Here is a 23,776-nt window from a genome sequence, read left to right on the forward strand (position 1 = left end):
TCCAGCCCTGCTGTAGCATAAACACTATGGTGGGGTAGTAAAAAAGAGGTAATACATAAAAATGACACGTGCTTGGGGGACCCTGGACACTTCGTTCATGTCCAAAGTCCAAGAGATGCCATGTGATTCAGGAAGAGGAGGCTCAGATAAGATACAAGGATAAACCACTTCTGTTTTGGCTTTTCATGGTCTAAGGGCCAGAGTTGGAAAACCACCTCCCCTGCTGATTCTTTGGAATTCCCAGGCAAATCCTAGTGGAAACACTCCTGGGGGGGGGGGGTGTGCTTGAGTGCCCAGAAATAAGTGAGGCTGATTCTGAAACAGGGGAAATAACTGTATAGCTTGTATTTGGGAGTGAGCCTATTTAGGTCATCATGGCAGGATGTGCTACCGTTCAAAGGGAATGCTAATAGAGAAACAGAGAAGTCACCATTTGCCCACCCTTGAGCTGTGACAGGTGAATACTGTAACTGGAGTGTGTTAGTGACACTGCAATTCCAACTGTTAGTGAAGGGGATGCGTGCAGGAGTGTTCAATCAGCTGCTATGCACAGGGAAAACCTGCAAGGACTAAAAGAATGACTTCGGGGGCTGCAGAGATGGCTCAGGGTCTAAAAGCCCCTGATGCTCTCTCAGGGGACTAGGATTTGTTTCCCAGCTCCCTTGTCTGGAGTCTGAGCGTTTTCACTCCAGCTCCAGGGAACCTGTTGCCCTCTTCTGGTCTCTTCAGGCACTGCACACACACACACACACACACACACACACGCACACGAACACGCAGAGAGAGAGAGAACTGTAACTTGGAGACACACATACATGTACTTGCACACACGTGAATTCACATGCACATACATGGACACAAACAGAACCACTTACACAAGGACTCCATAGATTCTATATGGCCACTAGAGAAAGGTTTTCAGAGGACAAGGCCTCAGCTTTGACAGACTTGCTGTAAACTGAGTGTTGAGCTGCCAACAATGTGTCCAGTATCAAGGCGTTCTTGCCATTTTTTGTTGTTGTTGTTGTTATTGTTGTTGTTGTAAACTATATATTGTGTTTCTTAAAAAATATATAGATTATTTTATTTCTTCTGCAATGTTGGTGAGGGAACCCAAGGCCTCTTGGATGCTGGGCAAGGGTTCTGCCACTGTGCTACACGCCCAGGTATATTTTGATAAGAAAACAACGGTCAATCATTACTTTTTACTCCTCTCTCTGTAAATACAACATCCTTTGAAGTGCAGCTTGTTTGGGGTACCGTCCCGTGGGAGTTGTTCATCATAGCAGCTTCCTTCTCATAGTTTGCTGCCTTCCCCACACCTTGCTGTCTTTGGATTTTCTAGTTTTGTTGGTGTTGAGAAATTAGCTGGCTGGGATACCATCAACTGTAAATGTGGAACACACAATTAAAAACGGGAAAACAGGCTGGGGCAGGACTCTTCTTACCAAGCATACACGAGGTCCTGGGGTCTATCCCTCCAACCACACACACACAGAAAACAGGCATTGAGAAAAGAAAGAGAAGACACTGAGACCATTGATCTGAATGCACATTCTAGAGCAGACTTCACTACCAATACTGTGTGTGCCTTACTTGCAAAAATGTTCTAAGAGACATGGGAGTACGGGGAAGACAGGAAGATATGATCAAAAAGGAAACTGCAAGGGAAGGAAGATGAACTCTCTCTAAGAGGTGTGGGAGGCCATAGATGCCTAAGATTGCTAGGAAAGGCTACAGATATAAGACAGAGTTTGCTGTATTTCGATGATCGTAAAGGAGGGATGATGGCCCAGCTTGGGAGGTAAGGAGGGGCATTGGGGATGGGGGCTTGAAGAGGGGAGTTAGGAGGAGGGTTGGAAAAGAGCGTTGGGGAGGAGGGTTGGGGAGGGGCCTTGAGAAAGGGTAATAGGGAGAGAGTTTGGGGAGGAGGGTTGAGGAGGATCTTTGGGAAGGGGGATGGCAGAGGAGTGTTGGGTAGGGGGTTGTGGAAGGAGGGCTGGGGAGGCACTTATCTGAAGGTCTCTTTCCTTGAATGAACATTCAGTAAAGAAGCCTAGGCAAATGAAAGTTACATAGGAAGTCATATCCCTTCAGGGCAAGGGAGAAAAGACAGGTGTTATTTGGTTCAAACTTGGTGAGAAAAGGGACACATTTTTTTCTCCCAGAAACTAAAAATGAAACTCTAGAGCAGGTTTCTAGGCTTATTTTTAAGTTTATAAAAATCCCCTCAAGATCATTAAAAATGCAGAGGTCTAGATGGTTGCTGTGGAGATCATCATTCAATAGTTCTAGGGTTTGACCCCGGACTCCAAACTTGTAAAGTTTGTCAAAATAACTCTAATGTGCATATCCTCCCTAGAAAATCCCAATATAAAAAAAAATCATAAAAGAAAGTTTATTCACTTACTCATTAGTCCTAAGTGCCGAGGACAGACTGGAAAAGACAGAGAGACCCTGTCCTTGGGAAGACTAGCAAATCACAGAGTCCATCAACCTTTGGGGCCAGCCCACTGATGTCCTGCCTCTTGCCAGGCCCTGCCCAAGGACCCACTAGACCTCAGCTCTGCACTCAGTTCCACATGCCAGCTACCTCCCAACCCCCTTCACAACCCTCCCATTTTGTGGTAGCCGACATCTCGACCCTGGAAGATGTCCTGAGGGAGGCAAGGGCTGAGGTCAGTGTCTGGACAGGGAGCAGCTCTCCAGACTCCTGTCTCAAAGCTCCCCTTTCTTCTTAGAGCTTGCAGTTGTGAGCAGTGGCAGCAAGCAGGAGGGAGCAACCGATAGCTCTGCCCTCCACTGTGCCCTTGTGGTGGTCTTGGGTATCGGGTGGCCCTTGGAGGCAGCAGGGTTACCACCCTCCATCTGTGACCTGAGATCCTTCTGGTTCTGAAGATGTGACATCTGTCCGGAATCATTTGGGGACCGGGACCGGCAGGTTCTGTTTTCTGGGTCCTGACAGCCATCTGCTTTCTCCTGCCATCTCTCTAGTTCTAACGGCGTGAAAACAACCATGCACCATGCAATGCAGTGTCTGGGTGTTGGAGATGTGCACACGTCCACGTCATTGGCCTATACGCTACCTACATTATCAATGATTATTAATAAGCTACTTACATTGTCAAGCCGAAGCCGGCACGATTTGGGTGGATGCTTAGTTAGTGTAAAGCTGCACTTCCTGCCGCTGTTTCTTCTTTTACCAGCTCATGCTATGAAAGGGGAAGCAGGGTAGGCCAGAGCACTCCAGGTCCCCATGTTGCAGCACTGGAGGGCAGCACAGGAAAACACTTGGCAGCAGACTGAGCCTAACCCGCCTGCTTTTGTGGTGTCAGAGGGAGACCAAGGGCTTAGGCTCCCCAATCCCATTAGTTTGGCCACTCATAGCTTTTTAGGAGCATTCACAGTTGCGAAGGCTTGCATTTTGGGTCAATCATGGCCTTGCCCCCTAGTCATAGTCTCTCTCCCAGGGGAAGTGCTCCCCCTCTGACAAAGGTGAAAATGGTCCCAGGAGGCTTAGGTCTCTATGGAATGGTCTTAGTTAGGGTTTTACTGCTGTGAACAGACACCATGACCAAGGCAACTCTTATAAGGACAACATTTCATTGGGGCTGGTTTACAGGATCAGAGGTTCAGTCCATTATCATCATGGAGGGAAGCATGGCAGCATCCAGGCAGGCATGGTGCAGGAGGAGCTGAGAGCTCTACATCTTCAACTGAAGGGAGCTAGGATGAGGGTCTTAAAGACCACAGTGACATGCCTATTCCTACAAGGCCACACCTGCTCCAACAAGGCCATACCTCCCAATAGTGCCACTCCCTGGGCCGAGCATATACAAATCATCACAGGGATGCTCATGATTACCAAAATTACCAGAAAGATGGTCCATCTGGCTTTAAGACCTGGCCTGCCTTCACTCAGGACAGCTTAGACAGAAAGAAAGAGCTCAGTACCTGCTAATTAGAGTGTCCAACGGCCCCATCCACGTCTTCTCTTCCTTATGGAGAATGGGCTCCAGAAGGAGCTCTTGCAGTAACAGTAATGTTTACAGCTTTAAATAATGTTTCCATAATAACCAATGGTGCCGAGGGCCCAGCAAAGCCCAATCTGTCTCACAGGGAGTCAGCTACCTAAATGGCTAGCAAGGACTGTGGGACAAGGGCTGACAGCCAGGATGTAGGGACTGGGACTCCAACAGTGCAGTAGACTCACTGCAGGTAGTGCCCCTCTGGAAGACAGGAAGCAAGCAAGCCTCACACCTCTCTCCTGGCTGTTATTCTCTGCACACACCAGGGTTTATGCTCTTCTTGCTCAGGCTGCCATTCCCACCTGCCCCTCTGGCACGTCTTTGGTTCCTGGGGCCTTTGTGGATTTTTGCTCTCCTTTCATGAAACCTTCAAGATGAGTGCAGCCCTGCTGCTGTCAGCAACCTTGTCTGCAGGCCTGCTCCTCATTACTGAGTGCCACGGTGCTGCCAGCACCTTCTGTGGGGACATAAACACGCCCTGGGAAGCGTGCATTGGTACGCATGCACACGTGTGTGCGTGTGTATGTGTGCGTGTGTGTGTGGTGGAGTGTGAGAACAGGGTGCACGTGGTAGAAAAAGTATTGTGAATGTACATGACGTGACCACAGAAAGACTGAATTTACAAGTAGGAGTAGCAGATCATCCACACAAAAGCACTTGGACTCCAGACCTGCATCAGCCCTGAAAACCTCCCCTTGTCTCCAGCAGCCACTCCCAAAGACAGCTTGCTACAAAGCCACGTTGCAGGAAGGTCACTATTTGACAGCAACTCTGGTTTTTATCCCTCTGCCTGATTCTGGAGAAGCGGAGGGCAGACTGTTCGCCAGTCACTAAAAACAACAGCCTGAACTCGCCATAGTTTCCATGGCCAACAGCCTTCCGTGGAGCCTGCCGGTGTCTGCCAAAGATGGTAGCCAGCTCCTTTGCTAAAACGAGCTTGGAATTAATTGACCGCTCTTTGTTCTTGTTTGCATTTATTCCATGGGGTGCTGGAGGGGGAGCTTTGAGTGTATGTATGAGTGTGAGGGTGTGTGCACAAGTATGTGTACACCTGTGGTGTGTACACTACTCTGTGTGTGTGTGTGTGTGTGTGTGTGTGTGTGTGTGCCCGCCCATTCCTGTGTATGTTGACAAGCACATAACTCGGACAGAAGGGGACTGTGGACGGGAAGCCAGCACACACAGCAATAGCTTCATGCTTCTCAGTTAGGTCCTTGGACATCCTCATTCTCTATGGTCCACAGAGTTGAAGTCAGGACACCTGTAGAAAGCAATGGCTGTGGCGGGGAGTGGCTTCTGTAGCTTGAACAGGTGGTTGGAAAAGCCAGACTCTCTCAGGAAGGGAGTAAATGACCTTAGAACAAGAGGTACATGTTGGTTCACCTCTGGGCCCCCTTGAGCTTGGAGAGGTCTCAGGGCATCTCCAGGACACTGGGACACCATGATGTTTTTCTTCTTGCTGTTTCAAGCCATCTATAGGCATCTGTGGGCCTGCCAGTCACACAGATCAGTGCCTGGGAGGGGTAAAGCCGAGGTCCTGATTTCCAGCTGAGAGAGTGCCAGAATTTAATCCAGAAATCCTGGCAGCCACTTTCCAAAATTAATGGTTGGTGAAACGAGAACAAACAGAGGCAAATAGCCCTTTCCTTCCACACAGTCCCTGGTGATTTTAGCTGCAGTGGGTGGGTCTCCGGGTGTCACCACTTTCTGATCAATGGTGGTAATTTTCTTCCCCTTAACACCCACTGCCTCATGCTGAGGGTCTTGGGGAGCACAGAAGTCAAGGGAAAATGATATGCTGCGCAGGGGTTCTCTCTGCGGTCTTGTTTTCTGTCGCCCATCATTCTGACAGAGTGGTGCACACGCTACTCTAAATCAGCACAGGGCCTACAAAACTGTGTGTCTGTGCCGACACCGACTGGAAGGAATCAGCCTTGCCCTCGTCAAACGTGTGCCTCGGCCCGATAGCCAAAGCAGCTTTTCACAGGATGGCAAGGGGAAAGTGGAGCCAAAACTCCAGGATCCCCGGCTTTTTCTTTTGCAGGTGTGTGTCTTAGCTGGAGAAAACTCCCTCCCACAGGAGTAATTGCCACCCGAACTCTGCACCACAGGGGTCTTGGAGCCAGGGCCCTATTGGCTCTCAGGGAGAGTGATGAATACTTTTCTCTGCAGCTTTCAGAGCGATCATCGGGTTCTGAACACATCCATTTTCTTTCAAGTTGTTCCCAAGATGCAAAAGTGTAGTGTATCAAGAGTGGATTTAATTGTCACTAAGACATTAAAATGCACACTGCTAGTCCATGAACACACTAGAGTCTGCCATGCCTGTCTCTAGACCACAGCAAATACAAGGAAAGCAATCACAAGTGGGCCTAGGAGCTAAACCAACCAAGGGAAGGGCTGCGGCAGCATTCTAACCTCCACAGTATGTAAAAGACCCTCCCTCCCTCTTCATTGTTTCCATCGGATAGAATTTCTAACGTCTTCCTAATCCCATTCAATCCTGTTTTGCTGGTTCCTCAATAACAAAGGCCAGGAGGTGAGGGGCCACTTCCCACCTGCGGGTCCCACAGTGCAGAGGCTTCCTTGCAAAGACACCTCTCCCAGGGAAGCAGTATTGTCTGTAGGATCAAATAGGGCCTCTCCGGAGCAGGTGCTGGGTGGCGGGAGGAACGAGTCTGGCTGGCTGGAACTGGCAGTTTCCTATTGATTGAACCTGAGCTGTTCATCCCAGCAGCCGCTAAGCCTGTGAAGTTGTTTACATTTTACATTAAATTTATTTAATGTAAAAGGTCCCTTCACACGAGGCTCAGTCCTTTGCACCGCAGGCAATGTGGCTATTACCAGACAGTGCTGATTTGAGAACGTGCTGTCAGCACTGAGCTCAGGCCAGCGTTTATCGAGGGCTCTGGACAGTTCCAGAGACCCATCAGACAGATGTGCAAACTTGTCAAATCAGAACGCCTGCGGTCCAGGCTCCCTCCAAGTGCTGAATGACACCTGAGCAACGGAGTCTGAGGGACAGAAAGGTGGAGGCCGGGACTCCAGAGAGCTAGGGAGGTGCTAACTGAATCAGTGCTGGGCGAAGCAGCTCCTCTGTTGCAACCCTTGCCAGTCTGACAGGCTCCTGCAGAGTTACATCACTTCCTAAAAATCAGGCAAACACCTCTCCTTCAAGTGAGCACCGACCCAAAGGAGCAGGAAACAGGAAATGTGTGCGTTGGAGGGAGGCCGGGGCTTCGCAGCATCCTGAGCGCGGGCGAGCCTGCTGACATGACCGTGCCGTGCGCTGCCTTGGTCTTGGCTCTGGGACTCGCGCTAGGTCATTCAAGCCAGGGTAAGCAACCTCCAGTTGGGAAAGAGATTACGGAAGCCTGGGGGTGCCCGCGGCTACCGGACTCGTTCGGGGACGGTCCCATCCAGAAAACCTAATCCTTTCGGTGAAACTTAAAAGCAAAGAAAATTAAAACTGTCTTTGGGAGGGCAGGGCTGGAGGATAGATCTTGCTTTCATCACAGCCTCTTTCGCTTGTTCTAAACCTCTGGCTATCATTGCCTTTTATGATCCTTGTAATTTATCAGCTTTACTGGGCATATTAAAAAACCATAAACTCTTTTGGCAGTTCATGGAAAAAAAAATGTTCCAGTCTGTTAAAAGACAGAAGTAATGGTTTCACTTTAGTAGCTGAGGTGTCTGCTGTTTCCAAAAACCACTTGGGGGTAGAGGAGGTGGGGGTTAGAAAGGAACCAGCTAGGGTTTGGAGCTTTACTCCAGAAAGCATTTGGGAAAAGATGATGTATATTTGAAGTCAGCAGAGGAGTCAACAGGCATCCCCTGATTAACTTCCAGATAATTATCTGACACGCTGTTCTTCGATCTTGGTAAAATGGGGGTTATTTCCTTTGCACCCACTGTTAATAACGGACATTTGCTTTCAAGGCTAATGTGATTATAGGCAGTCAAAGGTATTGGAAGAGACCGTGCTACATCTCAACCCTAGGGGTCGGCAGCAGTTGACTGTTGTAGCAGTTGCTACAACAAGCATGTGCCCTCTCGTTGCCTCTGAAGTCTGTTGACTTGTCCTTGGTAAATACCCTTGCGGTCATGGCTTCCGCGGGTGGGTAGATAGTAGCTGCTTCTAGGAAAGGACTGCATCTAAAGCAGAGGGACCAGTGCCATTGTCTAGAAAGGATGGGTGACCAGAGGCACTGATGTCACAGAGATGCAGCTTCCTGGAGGTGGCTGGGTACACCTCTTTCCGACTACCAGGCTGTCTTGCAAGGCACTCTTTATATGGTGAGCCCAAGTGTCTGAAGTAGAAAGTGTAGGGTGTGTGTGTGTGTGTGTAACTTCCAAGTGAGATAGGGAGTCTATGCTTGTTTTGTGCACTGTGCTTTGGAGCTGAAGGAAGCTGGAAGAAGTCATGAGCACAAGCAGGGTAAAAAGAAAAATCCTCTTTTGTTCATCTTTGATTTTCCTAAATGCTGTCAGAGCTTAGCATCCACCAGGAACTCAGTAATTGTTGATAAATATTAAAACCATCCCTGGGATGGCTATGAAGCTGAACTTTAAGACTCACAGAGCCCTGAAAACAGGTGGCACAGAGGAGAGTTTGGGAATCAGAGATGAAAGCTTGGTTGCAGAGTTGTGCGGAGAAGGTCTCCATAAGCTACTGTGCTTCTTGGGCCCTGCCTGTATCTCCAGCATCTAAAAGATGCAAAACTACAACTTGCAGAAAGCTAAGAAAAGCTGCATACGGGGTTGGGGATTTAGCTCAGCGGTAGAGCGCTTGCCTAGCAAACGCAAGGCCCTGGCAAGGCCCTGGGTTCGGTCCCCAGCTCCGAAAAAAAAAAGAAAGAAAAATAAAATAAAATAAAAGCTGCATACTTGGACATTGGTCAAGGGAAAAGCTACTCCTCGTTAAAGCTTAGCTCTTAAACTATTCAATGCATATCCTTTTGAACCATTGGTGCTTAAGAATATGACTTAGATTATAGGACTTTCATATCTTTTAGTTATTTTTCTTTTTAAAAGTATCTGGGGGATGCTTAGGAGAAAAGTTCAGTCTCCTGAAGAGCGGCACTCTCTCTGTTGCAAGCATGTTCTGAGGTCCACCCCAAACGAAGCCTTTATATCACCAAACAAACTAGGTTGTCTAGAACTCGCAGGTGCAGGCCAGCCTCATTCCTGTGTGTCAGCCTCTCTGTTAATAGCTAGACATCTTGGTTCAGGATTGAGAACCATCGCAAGTGAAATTATCCACTGGAAAACAAGCAGGAGGCAAGTAGAGAAACAACTCTCCTCGGGCTTTGACAAAATTGGTGAGCACAGTTTAAACAAGCTCTGGATCAACACATAACCAGGTGCAGGTCCTTCAGAGAGCTGGCCCTGGTATGTTTATAGGGAGACCAAGCTTTGTGGTTCCTGCGTATTAGTAACAGACCATCTTTGTTTACGTTGGCTGAGACCTGTCTGCCAGAAAATGGACTGTGAGAGTGTGGGGTTAATCGGAGAGCTGCCTTAAGGGAAGTAAGGCCTGAAATAGATGCAGAGTGAGCAAGCAGAGAAGCCGGGGATTAGTTTAGCTAAGGCCAGAGGCAATAAGAGCCAAATGCTAGAGCCACTAGGTGAGAGGCTCTGGGGTGTGGGAACCGGGAGAGAAAGAATGGTCCATGCACACAGGCACAGCTGAGCGAGTACAGAAGAGAGAGCTGAAGAGAGTACAAAAGAAAAGACAAATTCTGATATTGGTGATGCATGCCTGTGATCCCAGCACGGGCTGGGGGTGGGGGAGAACAGAGGTCAGTGCTTACTTGGCCGTATAGTCTCAACAACAGCAGCAAAAACAGCAGCAGGTCAAACCAAACGGGATGAGGCTTAAAGTCCCTCAGTGACTACAGTTCCAAATTCCAGGGAAGCTGGAGAGGGAGGGCCTTCTGGGATGAGTTCAGTTCTGTGAAGACACAGTGTGCCCTGTGCTTGGCCAACCTACTACAGTTTGCACCACCCTTTAATACTGCCCACGATGTGGAGAAACAGGAACCATGCAGGGCCATGCCCGGCCGCTGAGCTTTTAATTTTAGTCATCATTATTTCCATTTCTAGAGAGTCTAGCCTATGTAGTTTTTCTTGGCATTTTACTTAAGCTAAGTTATTTACCCCTTTGGTTCACATCATGCCAACTCTTATCTACTGGATGATTTTCTTTTGACTTTTGTGTAGACTGACTCCTGCTGTTTGCTGGGTCTGTTGACCTCCCAGTCATGGCATTGAGGGCAGAGCCTGGTGTGCAGGGGAACTGCTTACCTGTTTAACTCCAGATTCTCTCCATCAACCCCAAACTCCTGAAGTACGACATCCCTTCTCCATAGCACCCACTAGGAATGAAGCCAGGGATGTGTTGAGCTTAGAGGAGGTGATGACTGAACCTCAGCTTTACTGAAGGAAGCCATGGGACAGGTAGAAAGTAGGACTCAGTCCTCAGGTGAGGCCATTCAATAACCAGGAGTAACCATAGAGACAGGAAGGTGGCCAGAAAGAAAGGTAAAGATGACTAAGTTAGATTGAACATCTAAGGAGACATGTGGCTTCCATAGGATCAGGACAGTCCAGTGATACTGAGTGCTGAATATTGTTAACCACTCCCAACACACCCTTTAGGCAAGGGCCTGGTGTTCGAGGGTTAGCTTTTGACACAGTTATTGGATAGGTGATCCCTAAAAGCATTATATGGTCTCTTAAACTCTGGAGCCCAAGTCTTTGAGGCAATCCCCATGACCAGTTAGGGATTTTCACTTCCTTTATATTCTTGTTTGTTTACTGGTTTAGTTTTTTTTTTCTTTTTCTTTTGGTTGTCGTTTTATTATGCTTTTTGTAATAGGGTCTGCTTCTGTAGTTCAGGTTAGCTCAAAGTCATAGACCTCCTACCTCAACTCTCTTAGTGCTAGGCTTACCAGTCACCTTTGCCCCTCCAGACATGATATCCTGGCTCTCTTGAGATTTCTTTATTCATTTAAAGGTGTCCTCCTCTTTCATCTGGTATTTCTAGCTATTGCTCAATGTGAACATTTTCTTAATCAGACTGTGTTGCTGGAGAGGGGAGCTTTTCTGTGCATCCATTCTAGAGGGTAGCTGGGAAATGTTCTAACTCTGCTATCCTGAGGATTTATTCCTGATCGCTCACAAATGTGCAGGAAAGAGACCAAGCCAGCCACGTTGACTGCACCATTTGTAAAACTGTGTGTGTCCATGGCAAGGGGTGGGGGTATGCTCGGAGTCTGTCTAAATGCCATTCACAGAAGAGGGGTGAAACAATTTTGCAGTTTTGGAATGAGTGCCACAGAGCAGGCTTGATGAACCTGAACTACTGGTATCAAGCTGGATCTGTCTCAAAATAATACTGGCCAAACCCAGTGGTTGACGATTAATATGCAGCACAATGTCAAGAGTTTCAGCCGCTTGGGAGCTGAAGCAAGAGGATTGCTTGAGCTGAGGAATTTGATTCCAGCCTGGGTAACACAGACCCTCAACGCAATATTTTGATTCAAATAATAATCGTGTTTGTCTCAGGTTTTTAAAGGGCCACGATGTATGCTTAGGTAGAGTCGTAGATGCATTTAAAAGTATAGATACACACTATTAAGTACTTACCTTTGGGAGTAAGAAAGAGAAATTATATCAGGCATGGCTATGTCTATCTTACTCAGTCTTCTGCGGTGTAATAAAATATCTGGGGAAGAGCTGGGGACATAGCTTTGTGGTGAAGAAGCTCTAGTTTCAACACCCAACCAACTAACCATCTAACCATCCATCCATCCATCCATCCATCCATCCATCCATCCATCCATCCATACAACCAACCAAAAAACACAAAAATCAAAGCAAACAAATGAACAAAAGCAAAGTAAACCATCTGAAGAAATCAACTTCCAAGGAAGAAAGATTTAATTTAGCTCACGGTTTGAGTCTAGGGTAAATTGGCCCATGTTGTTGCCTTTGGGCCAGTGGTAAGGGGGTACACCATGGCGAGGAGACTGTGGTGTAGAAGACCGCTCACTGTGGGACAACTGGGAAGCAGAGACTGAGTCCCAGTATCCCCTTCAAGGTCATGGCTCCAGTGAACCAATTATTTCCTACCGAGTCTGACCCAATAAAGATTCCATCATTGAATAGAGTGCCACATCATGCCTTCAATACATGGGTTTGGGGGAACATTCTAGAGCCATATTATGACAATATCTGTAGTACTGTTCCCTTCAGAGGGAAAGGATGCCGGGATGGAGAGGTGGCTCAGAGGAGCTCTTTTTGTTTTGTTTTGACTTTTTGAGATAGGATTTCTCTGTAGCCCTGGCTGTCCTGGAACTCACTCTTTAGACCAGGCTGGCTTGAAACTCAGATCCATGAGCCTTTGCTTCCTTAGTGCTGGGATTAAAGATGTGTGCCACTGGGCCCAACTAGAGCTCTTGCTCTTGCAGAGGACTGGAGGTTGGGGTCTGAGGCCTCAAGTCAGGTGGCTCACATATGCCTATACTTCAGTTGCAGAGGATTTAATGCCCTCTTCTAGCCTGTGTGGGCACCCAGGCAGACACACAGACACACACACACACAGACACACAGACACACAGACACACAGACACACACACACACACACACACACACACACACACCCCACAAATAAAAAATAAAGTTAAATTAATATTTGAAGGAGATAACTCAGGGCCTAGAAAACTCTTCCTGCCTTTCTGTCCTGCCTATGGAGTTTCTCACAGCCTTTGTGTTTATAAACTTGTAAATATTACTGAAATCAGCTCTCTCCCTTGTGTCTTAATGGCAATTTTTTTTTGTAGGTCTCCTTTTAAGTTTGGATTTACAAATCTTTCTTTTCCAGTTGCTCTCTTTATACTACTCTAGCTCTTCTCTTTCCTTGCTCCATGTTCTTGGGCAGTCAGACCGTAACCTTGCGACTGTCATCTGCTCTCAGGCTGAGTGTACCTCCCTAGTACTCACCCTCTGCAGGCCTCTCCACCCGTCTGTAACCCCTCGTTTCCAGCATCAATCCCCTTGGGTACATTCTGGGTGCTGTCAGCAGCTCGGCATGTCTGAGACAGGACACATTCTGTGCTCCCTCTTGACTTGCACCTACCCTGCTTCTTACCATCATAAACGGCCTCATTGCCTCTAGTGTCTTTTTCACCCCATTTTGCATGAATCTAGAACAATCGTTTTGTAACAAAAATGCAGTCATCTTCTCCCCTGACCGCTGTCAGTGTTTTCTTCCTGGACTAGATCCCACGCACCCTGACGTAATGATAAAACCCCATGTGAATTGAGCCTGAATTCTTTTCTCACTTAACCCTCGCCACATCCCACCTTTTGCTTTATGAAGCAACCACTTAACGGTGCCAAGTTGTGCAGGACTATTGGGCCTTTCTTCCTGCCAGAACCTCAACTCTGATACCTTTCCCTGAGGTCTTTGCTTAATGGACTTCATAAATGGAGACTCCATCATTTGTGAGGATATTCTGAATGCAACCCCAGGTATAGCAAATCTCTTGGATTTCCACACCCTCATGGCTCTTTTCCCCATACATGAACACAGTACAGTTTCTATTCATTGGAATTATAATTACAGAGTCGGATGCTATTGTCTGACTTAGTCATTTCCCTGGGAGGCAAGTGCCTGCCCTGGCCTCATTTATCCTACCTAGTAGCTTAGATTTAGTTTAGTGCATTGACCAGGTCTAGCAGACATTCAATAAAATGTGGTGTTTGACTTGCTGAATGAATGGAATTCATCTTAGAGCTTAAGACTTACTCTAATCAACTTATGTAATAGTAATACCTAGCTCATTATTATTTTAGCTTATCCAGTTTTCTAATTCTATTCCAAAATATTAACTATCCCGAATCTTAGTCAGATGTGGTGCCGCATACTGATAATCTCAACAATTGGGAATTTGAGGCAGGAGGATTTAAAGGTTTGAGGCCAACCTTGGCTACCTAGAAAGATCTTGACTCACTAAGACAACAATGTCAGGGCTGGTGACATGGTTCGGTGGGTGAACTCTTGCCAGGAAAGCATGAAGACCCGAGTTTGGATCTCCAGCAGTCATGTAAAAACCTGGCACAGAGATGTGTATATCTGTAACCTCAGTGCTGGGAGTTGGATGCAGGTAGCTTCCAGGGACTCGATGGCCAGCCAGCCTAGGCAAACAAGCTCTGGGTTTAATTAGAGATCCTGTCTCGAAAGATAAGGTGGAGAGTGACAGAGGAGGACACCCAACGTTGAACTCTGGCCAACGCACATTTGTGCACTGTTGAGTGTATATGTGCGCACACACACATGCTTACGACACACACACACACACACACACACACACACACAGCATACAATCTCAACTCTTCTAATGTGTGAGAGTTTGCATTCTGCATCTTCAACTCACAACAGGTGTTGCCTCCTCCACCACTGAGTAGGAAAGAACAAGCCTTTGTAATCGCCTTCTTGACATGGAAGGAAGTTCAGACCCAGAAAATCTGCATTGAACATTTTTAGAAAAGAGCAGTGGTTACTAGCCCTTTAGGGGGAAACTTCTGCAAGAACCTTACCGGGGCTTTAAGTTCCAGAGACATTAGCCTCCAATCTAGTAACAGTTGTTTTGAAAGCAGGAAACACAGTGTATGGGACATAAAACGACTGAGCAGCCCTGCCTCTATTGGTGAGAAAAACACAGGCGTAATGCCTGGGACAAAGGAGGTGGGGAGGAGAAAAGCCAACCATGGCGAGGGATGACTTTGAACTCCTGATTCTCCACCCACCCCTTTCTAAGCTCTGGTTTTACAAGCCTGTGGAGCATGTCCAGTTTTATACAATGCTGGGGATAGAGCCAGGGCTTCTGTCACGCCATGATTTACTTAAAAGTTAACTTACTCTTTCTAAAAAAAACCTCTGCTTGTTTGTTTATTTATTGGTCATTAATATTGCCAGACTTTACTGATCATGTAAAGTCTGATCATGATCATTTATTTTACAAAAAAATTAAATATCAGATTTTGAAATGTGAAAAAAAATATTGCCGGACTTAGCAAATAAAAGCATGAGAACCAATTCACCTACACATGTGAATGTCCTACTATTTAGTATGAGTGTGGTACACTTGGACATCACGCAGGACATACTGGAAGAGCACACAGTCGCTGTGATAGAAGTGCTTGGGTAGATCCGGATGCCACTTCTTCCATCCAGAGACTCAAGGACTATGGCTGTCAACTGAAGAGCATCTCCTTGGTGGTTCATGGGTAAGATCATGGAGGTGGGGCTTATGTGGCCAGCTCCACATAAATTAGAAGAACCTTTAAACTGGGTCCTAGAGGAGCCACTCAAGTAACCCGGAAGTGCGGCGAGCTCCCCCTTTTTAGAGGATGGGTAGACACAATGCCTGGAGTGTGTGTCTCTGCATCGTCAGGATTTGCAGCACCCTGGTTGCTCCTGTCGGATGTTCTCTGAGAATCCTGGGTGTTTTCTGGTATGCTAACCAACAGAACGCAGGGATTTATTAAGAAGAAGAGGAGGAAGAGGGGAAGGAGAAGACTTATCACTGAAAGAATAACAGTGATAATTAGAATTCTAGATCAACGTTAAGCTATGCATTACTCACATGAGCCATGTTAATTGCTAATGTGAAACTGCAGAGGTGACCCCCTCAGCAGCCTTCTCACTGAGCAACCATGAAGACCTGAGTTTGGATCCCAGGACCTGTGTAAGCAGTCGGGTGTGCCGGCTCGATTCTACCATCCTCCTGCATAGGAGATAGAAACAGATGGGCCCTTGGAGCTTGCTGGCCAACCAAATTAGTGAACTCCAGATTCAGTAAGAGACCCTGTGCCAAAGAAAACAAAAACAGAAAGACGAGATGGAACCAAATAATGGAAGCACAATTGAAAGACACCTGATGCTGACCTCACCACAGATCGTACACACACAAACACATATAACACACACACACACACACACACACACACGCATGCACGCACGCACAGAGGTAATGGTAAGAGGGTCGGGATGCAGCCTAGTGGGTAGAGTATTTGCCTAGTATGCATGAAGGAAGCCCTCTGTCCCCAGCAGTTTGTAAACTGAGCATGGTGACCCCAGCACTTGATGGAGAGCAGGAAGCAGAAAGATCAGGAGTTCAGGGTTCACCCCTGTCGACATATTGGGGGCAAGCCTAGAATACACAAGTCCCTATCTCCAAACAAACATAAAGTTAGTGAGAAACGTCTCATGCAATGGTGTGCTCACAACTGTAGGGAAAAGGGAATGGGGAGGAGGGGAGGAAGAAGGAGAAGTAGGGAAGGCAAGTGGGGAGGAGGAGGGAGGGAGCTTGTAAGCTCTCAGCTGCAGCGGTAGTGGTAAGTTCTGGTGCTTGAGGCCTGTCTGAAAGTCCAGGCCAAAGGGCAACACTGATTCTCCTTAAAGACCTAGTGGTTCAGAGGCCAGACTGCTTTAGAGTTGATCCGAGAGAATGGATCCCACCGCTTTGCATCAGAAATCTGTTTCCCTCTTGAGCTGCTTGTCAAAAGCCTCAGACCTTAAACCCTTGGCCTCTGCCACACACAGAGGTCCTAAGGTCCTCAGCACCTCAAGGTCATAGGTTTGCATAAGCCTCGGTTGTTCCTCTTGAGCCACCATTCAGGGTGCAGAAGCCGTGGAGGTGGAGGCCCGCTCTCTTCCTGCCTTTTCTGATTTTGCAAAACAGTGCATTTGCTATCTAACATTTTAGTTGTCTCTGCCCTGCCAGCGTCTGCCTGGCAGTGCTCAGCTCTTGGTGAGGCGCGGAGGGATGCTAAGTCGGGGCTGGGGATTTAGCTCAGTGGTAGAGCGCTTACCTAGGAAGCGCAAGGCCCTGGGTTCGGACCCCAGCTCCGGAAAAAAAAGAACCAAAAAAAAAAAAAAAAAAAGATGACAGTGTGAACTCCAGGGCTCAGGCTCATCGGGTGGGGCAGGCAGAGTCTCCAGAAAGAGGATGGCAGAACAATTGCGTGGGGCACAGGGATCTTTGAAAAGAGCATGGCTAGGGATATTTGCTTTCCAGTTACTCCTTTATGTGCTGCATTAATCAGATTCCTGTTACTATGACAAACTGCCAGAGACAGAGGAGGAGGGTGACTCTTACTGTTCTAGGGGCTTTGGTCCGTTGTTCTGCAGCCTGTGGGAAGGCAGCACATGGGGCAGGGTGTGTGTGACCCAGGAAACACTTGGGAAATGGCAGGAATAGAAAAGAGGCAAAGCAAAGACTGCCTTCTCTTAATCCTCTCTAAAGACACCTTCCCAGTGACCTGAGGGCCTTCCATCTGCACCAGCAGTGCCTCAGGCTGAGAGCCTTTGGAGATCACCCCCTGCCCAAACCCTAGCCACTGTGGTTGGAAATTAGCCATTCAAAGAGAAACAAAAATACATCGAACCAGGAAATACCAAGTATTGTGATGATAATCATCTTTATTGATCCCTCCTACTTCAAAGTATAATCTTACTTCACTGACGTTGAGAAGTTCCTTCCTTCCTTTCCTTCCCTTCCTTCCTTCCTTCCTCCCTTCCCCTCTCCTCCCCATCCCTCCCCTCCTCCCCCCCCCTCTTTCTTTCTTTCTTTCTTCTGTAATAGAGTCTCACTCTATGGCCCAGGATAGCCTGGAGCTCATTTCACAGACTAGATTGTTGTCCAGTTTGTACTGCTCTTCCTGCTGCCTGTGTGCTACGACTGCAGACATTTGCCCCTTGTCCAGGGAAGAATTTTGTATTCTGCCCTATGTAATATGAATATATTTAAAAACTGGATGCGTGCTACAGGCTAGAATGGCATTCTGATGGATGGAAATTGCCGAGGTAGCCCACGTTGCAGGTCTCTCGAGTGACACTCAAAACAAGAGTCAGCCTTAGGTTCTAGGATAGTCTGGCTCACTATAAGCACGCTTTCTCAAAAGAAATAAATAACAAACTGCTTAAAATGAAAAAGGAATCAAAGTACAGCAGAGCTCCCTGGTGCTGATCAGATCTCCCTACCTTAGCACAATGGCTTCCTATACTCTCACCCTGCAGGTCCTCCACTGGCTTGTGTACTCTACTGATCCCTTCCTCAAGGACATATGCCAGGGCGATCATATTGAATGATACTGACAATAAAAATGATCAAGTCCAAGGGACTACTGAGTGTCCAGTGAAGGCAGCAATGGCTCTGTGCCAGAGGGAGGACCATCACACGTGAATGTTCTAACAAAGCACCCCGCCTCCCTCACCCCTGCGGCACATAAGCTCTGCACATAACCCTTCATGATGGGGGACTTATAACTTCGCATTAAGCCCTTGTCATCCATATATTGTTTCATTTACAGTCCAAATAGCTTTTGAAAGAAATCTCCAGAGCTCTGTTTCTCTGGTTAGGGACACACCATATGCTTCAAGGATAAAAGTTATTAGGGTGAGGAAGGTATCCGACTTGATAACAAAGAAACAGGGTGACTGGCCGTGCTACCCCAGAGCCCCTCCACCCCCCACCCGCTTCCAGTTCTAGTGTGGAAGCCTGTCCCTTGTGCAAGCTTCAAGTGTCCTATCACTGAGTGGCAGCCCCATCCCCACTGACTGATTTAACATTTCAACATTTCCATCACTCTGTAAAAAACTATTTTATGCCAGACTCTCAGGTGCCAGGAGAGTACCAAACAGAAAAAGAGACAGACCACAGAGAAATGCATGGTGAAAATAATTATACAGTGTGTGTGTGTGTGTGTGTGTTGTGTGTATGTCTGTGTGTGTGTGTGTGTGTGTGTCTGTGTTTCCCCTCTCCGTGTAGCACTGACTGTTCTAGAACTCACTCTGTAGACCAGGCAGGCCTCAAACTCAGAGATCCTTCTTCTTCCTGCCTCCCAAGTGCTGGGATTAAAGTGTCTGCCATGTCTGCCTCCACTGCTCAGCAAGGACAGTAATCCATTCATGATGCTTTTCGGGCAAGTGGGCCAGGGGAAGGACCAGGGCACCACCTGAGGTCCATGGGCAAAGCTGCCCCCAATGTGCCATCCTTCTACTTGGCAGTAGTGTGTCTGTGTCACACGCAGTCACTCTCCACACCCACACTGGCACCCAGGATGTCTGCTTGGCCGTTTGTTCCCCTTTCGTTCCTGGTCTCCCTATAATCAGGTACCACAAGTGCAGAACAATTATCTTTGAAAAAGTGATCACTAGGAAAAAAAAAATCAACCGCTTAACAGTGTACATCCCTATTCAGATAGCTCCCAAGGTTCCTTTCAGCATATGGCTCCCAGTCACACTTAAGTTAATAAGTCTGTCATGGTGAGTCATGGCAAATTAAGACACTGTCCACTCGTTCATGATTTAGCTCGGTAATTCTTAGGCTAGCGAGCATATTTACCAGCACCATCTAAGAAGACATTAAGAAATATGATTGGGACCAGGGCTATCACTCACCATCGGAGTGTGTGTGTGTGTGTGTGTGTGTGTGTGTGTTTGTGTGTGTGTGTGTGTGCATGTGCGAGTATAGCATGAGGAAGGCCCTAGGATTGCTTCCTAGACACATATCCTGTAACCCAGGATACATCCCCAGGTAGCATCAAATAACTGGTGAAACTGAGGGACAAATAGCTCTTTGGGACAACTGGTCATTATTAACACAAAACAACAACTCCCGGACCTGTGCACTGTCTTGAGATCTAACTCAAACCCACTACATCAGAACCGTGGAGAAGAACCTGACAGTCTATGCTTCATGAAGCTTCCCAGATAGTTCCAATGACTGTAGGCTTAAACCACCATGCCATGCCATCAGCAGATCTTTTGGGGAGACTCAGGCTCTAAAGTCAAGCATGCATCTCTTAGACTTATTCAGAAAGGGGAGTGCTCTCTGCTTGTCATGGTCTTCTCTGATATATCTAGCCAGGATCACCCCTAAGCTCAGCCTTCAGTGATAACCTTAGGTCATTGGTTTCAGCTGATAGAGTTGGGTACTAGGTTTCCAGGGCCTTGAGTTTTGATTCTTGTCAAGTTTACAGAATGAACAGTAGAACAAGAGTGAACAAGAGTAGCTTCTAGCCCAAGGAAGGGCTAGAAGCAGAGAGAGTTTAGAGGTTGGTCTCAACCTTGGCTATTCCCTGCAGTCCCCTGCAGGTAATTCTCCAAGCCTTCATCCCAGCCTCTGATATAGATTTCATTTGTGTGAGATCAGAGTATCAGACGCATAAGGTGTCCAGGAGATGGGAATGTGTGGTTGAGGCAGAACTACTAGGGGTGCCCTTGTCTTTTGAACTTTGTTTATTGTCCGAGGCAGGAGATCATGTAGCCAGTTATGGCTTTGAACTTGTGATCTTCTTACCTCTACCTCCAAAGAGCTTGGATTCCAGGCTGAAGTTATACTTAGGGCTTCATGCCTGCTAAGCAAATACTTAGTCAACTGAGCTACATCCCTATTCGGCTTCCTGTTTGTTTGTTTGTTTGTTTACTTATTTATTTATTATTTTAATCTTCTTTTGACAGACATTGGGCTCTTTACTCTTTGCTCCATTCAGATGTCGGGTGACACGTAGGTGGAACTCTTGGGTTTAGTTTCTTGAATATCCTCAAATCACACATGTGGTCGGTTACTCCACAGAGCAGGAGAGAGATCGAGGGCACCCGGTGTGCGTGGTTTCACTTCACTGTCTGAGTTGTAAGTACCTAAGTCATTTGGGCACATACACCGCAAACTCAACAGAGGCAAGAACAGGCCCAGCACAGCTCATGCTATTCTGAATTAGGAAACACTCTCCTGTCATTGCTTTAGTTTGCAGGGCATCAGCAGCGAAGTGGAACACCCCCATTCCAAAACCAAGAAAGGGCAGGGTGTAACTCACTGTAGAGCATACGCTTAGCCAGCGCAAGATCCCAGCGCCATCCAACCACATAGTCTTTATCCTCAGCTCTCAGGATAACAGCACAGTAGCCACCACAAAACCCAGATCTCCATTACGCATTTGTTCCACGTTCAAAAAGGAGAAGTTAGCCAGTTTGCTTCACCAAGAAGCAAAGTCATTTCCACTCAGTGGCTGTCCTCAGGATGGTGACACAGGCATGCATGCGTCTCAGCTGCTGGTGCTATCAGACCTCATCTCATTTTTTTTTCCTGACTCACAAAGATTTTTCCCAGGGTCCTCACCAGATGTGCACCCTGTGAGTCCCAGATGTGTTTGCACGGATACCGTCAACAAGCGTTTGTAAGCGAGCCTTCATTCGTTTCTGGTGATTTGAGGTTGAACAGTCAGATGATGAGACATAGCCTACCTTCAAGTGACTGACAGTGACATCGAGCGTTGAGAGGTGACATTGAAGTGATCCTTCAGTGAGCAGAGAGACTGTGAAATGATGAAATGAAGGAGTCCTGGGCAGTTTGGGATGGGGTCACTTGAGATAACCATGACCAGGCCACCCTATCAGGAAGCTCCTGTTGGAGACCTGCAGATGGGTGACAGGCAGGAGTGAGCTCTGCAAGACCTACCTGCATTTCACACATTGCCTTCAGGATTTCTTCTGCCTTTTGCTTGCTGACACCTCTCCTGCTCACACCCGCTCTGTCCTCACCCCACCCTCAGCTCTGCCAATTTTATCCCCACCCCCACCATTCATGTCCTGAATAATATCCAAATTGTTAGATCTGAAAATACGAGAATAGAGAGGAAGTTATAGCAGGCAGGTGGACTCCCAAGGGACAGCCAGGAAGCATACAAGGAAAGAGGATGGGTAGAAGACAAAGTTACACATCAGGTATGTTACTCTGATGTATGCGCTCCAGGCGCTACACTTACTAACTCACCTGCCTTCCAGAGTACCTTTAGGGAACAGGTTCCAAATTGGGAAGGACTCTTCCCAGGTTCCTTGGTTATGAACATGGAATCAGGGAAGGACTGGGTGTGTAGGGTGTCTGAGGCAAAAAAAAAAAAAAAGAAAACTTGAAAGCTCTGTGGTGCTTACTTAACCTCGATAGTGCTCACAGCTAGACTCGCTTTCTGAAGACCTGTTTCTCCACCACCACCGTGCTAGACTCTAGTGCACAGGCAAGCGTTTCTTTGAAAAGATTAGAGCCCCTGGGGTTGCCTGAGGCTGAGCCGTGGTTTAGGGACCCCCCATGTTCATTGGGTTAAAAGCTGCTTTAAGTCAGTGGTTGTGGGGGTTGGGGGGAAGATGCTTTGGGGGAAAGTCCCTGCGCTGCCTTCTGCTAGCTCTACCCACCACCATTTTATCACCTCTGGTTCTTGTGCTGAGTCTTGAGTTCCACCTTGGTTTTCTTGCTTCCGGCTTTCTCACTAATTTTTTTAATGTTTTTTTTTTTTTTTTGAGACAGCATTTCTGTGTATAGTCTTTGCTGTTCTGGAATTTGCTTTGTAGACCAAGCTGGCCTCGAATTTATAGAGATCTACCTGCCTCTGCCTCCCAAGTGCTGGGATTTAAAGCGCTCGCAGGTGGACTGCTGGTTACCAACAGCTCCCTCCGCTTTCCATGACACTGATTCCTTTAACCACGAGCCCTTGGGGGCTGATCTCCAGTGATTTAGCTTTTCTCCTTTTCAATATCAGACTCCCTGGACTCCCAGCCCTTGTCTTAAGCAGGCTTGCCTTAGGCAGTTGAGATCAGACCATCAAGGGCCAAGCGATGCAGCCCTTATCCTAAGCCCAATGTTGTGTCCCATGCCCTTCTCTCTTCCAGGTGAACAGAACTCACTCTTTTTTTTTTTTTTTGGTTCTTTTTTCCGGAGCTGGGGACCGAACCCAGGGCCTTGCACTTCCTAGGTAAGCGCTCTACCACTGAGCTAAATCCCCAGCCCCCAGGACTCACTCTTTTAACAACAGCGACGTTATTTTGGTGAGGTTGGAACGACTAAGTTTCCGTCAATAAGAACCAATCTTATAAATAATGAAGAAAAATGTGGCTCTCTCTACTCACTCGTGGAATAACCTTTGAGAGAAACTTCTTAGAGGGAACAAAGAGCAGCCGGCACTTGAGAGATGGCTCAGGGGCTGAGACCATGTGCTGCTCTTGCAGAGGACCTAGGTTCAGCTCATAGTGCCTGCTCTTTAAAAATTATTTTTTGAGACAGGGTTTCTCTGTGTAGCCCTGGCTGTCCTGAAACCCACTCTGTAGACCACGCTTGCCTCGAACTCAAGATATGTCAGGCTTGTCTTGGTGGTGCAAGGGATTAAAGTCATGCACCACCACTCCTGGCTGCATTCACTTTCAAAAGGACAAAGACCAAAAGCAAAGAAATTCTTTATGCATCCATAGAATTGAGCCCCAGTGAAAGATAATTGCATCTATTCATCTGCAGAGTGTGGACAATGATAAAGGTCAAATTAGATGACATGGGGTCATGTGCTGTAGGGGTGGAGTTTAGCCTAGTCTGGCACACAGTAAGCATTCCTTCAGCCCATCTACTGTTATTTATTTTGGGGACTTTCATGAGGTTACGCCTGGCTAGGACATGGGGAGCGACATGGGAGGTTATCATAGGAGTCTCTGAAAATGGAGGTCTGCAGAATAAAGAAATGAAAGGCAGAGAGAGAGAGAGAGAGAGAGAGAGAGAGAGAGAGAGAGAGAGAGAGGTGGGGGAGGAGAGAAAGAGAAAGAGAACGAACACTAGTGAGCTCTGAGGTTGAGCTTTGTGGTAGAGCACTTGCTTAGCATGCAAGTGACCCTGGGTCCCATCCCCCTTACCACAAAA

The 23,776-nt window shown here is 47.3% G+C and overlaps 1 protein-coding gene across 3 annotated transcripts in view; it reads left to right on the forward strand.

The window, feature by feature from the left end:
• Positions 1-7,269: 7,269 nt before the first annotated feature.
• Tmem154 (transmembrane protein 154) overlaps positions 7,270-23,776 on the forward strand; it is a 39,603-nt gene continuing 23,096 nt past the window's right edge. The window contains exons 1-3 of one of the 3 annotated variants that reach the window (XM_087627129.1): positions 20,563-20,734; positions 21,212-21,278; positions 22,765-22,847. Coding sequence is in view for 1 of the 3 variants with exons in the window: in NM_001401895.2 (NP_001388824.1) it covers positions 7,302-7,365 (64 nt within the window). In the remaining 2 variants the exon portion in view is untranslated. Of the gene's footprint in view, positions 7,366-20,562; positions 20,735-21,211; positions 22,848-23,776 lie in introns of those variants that run through there. The other 2 variants (NM_001401895.2, XM_087627128.1) reach the window with 2 other exon arrangements.

This window comes from Rattus norvegicus, chromosome 2, assembly GCF_021556685.1.
Source record: "Rattus norvegicus strain SHRSP/BbbUtx chromosome 2, alternate assembly SHRSP_T2T, whole genome shotgun sequence".
Taxonomy (NCBI): Eukaryota; Metazoa; Chordata; class Mammalia; order Rodentia; family Muridae; genus Rattus; species Rattus norvegicus.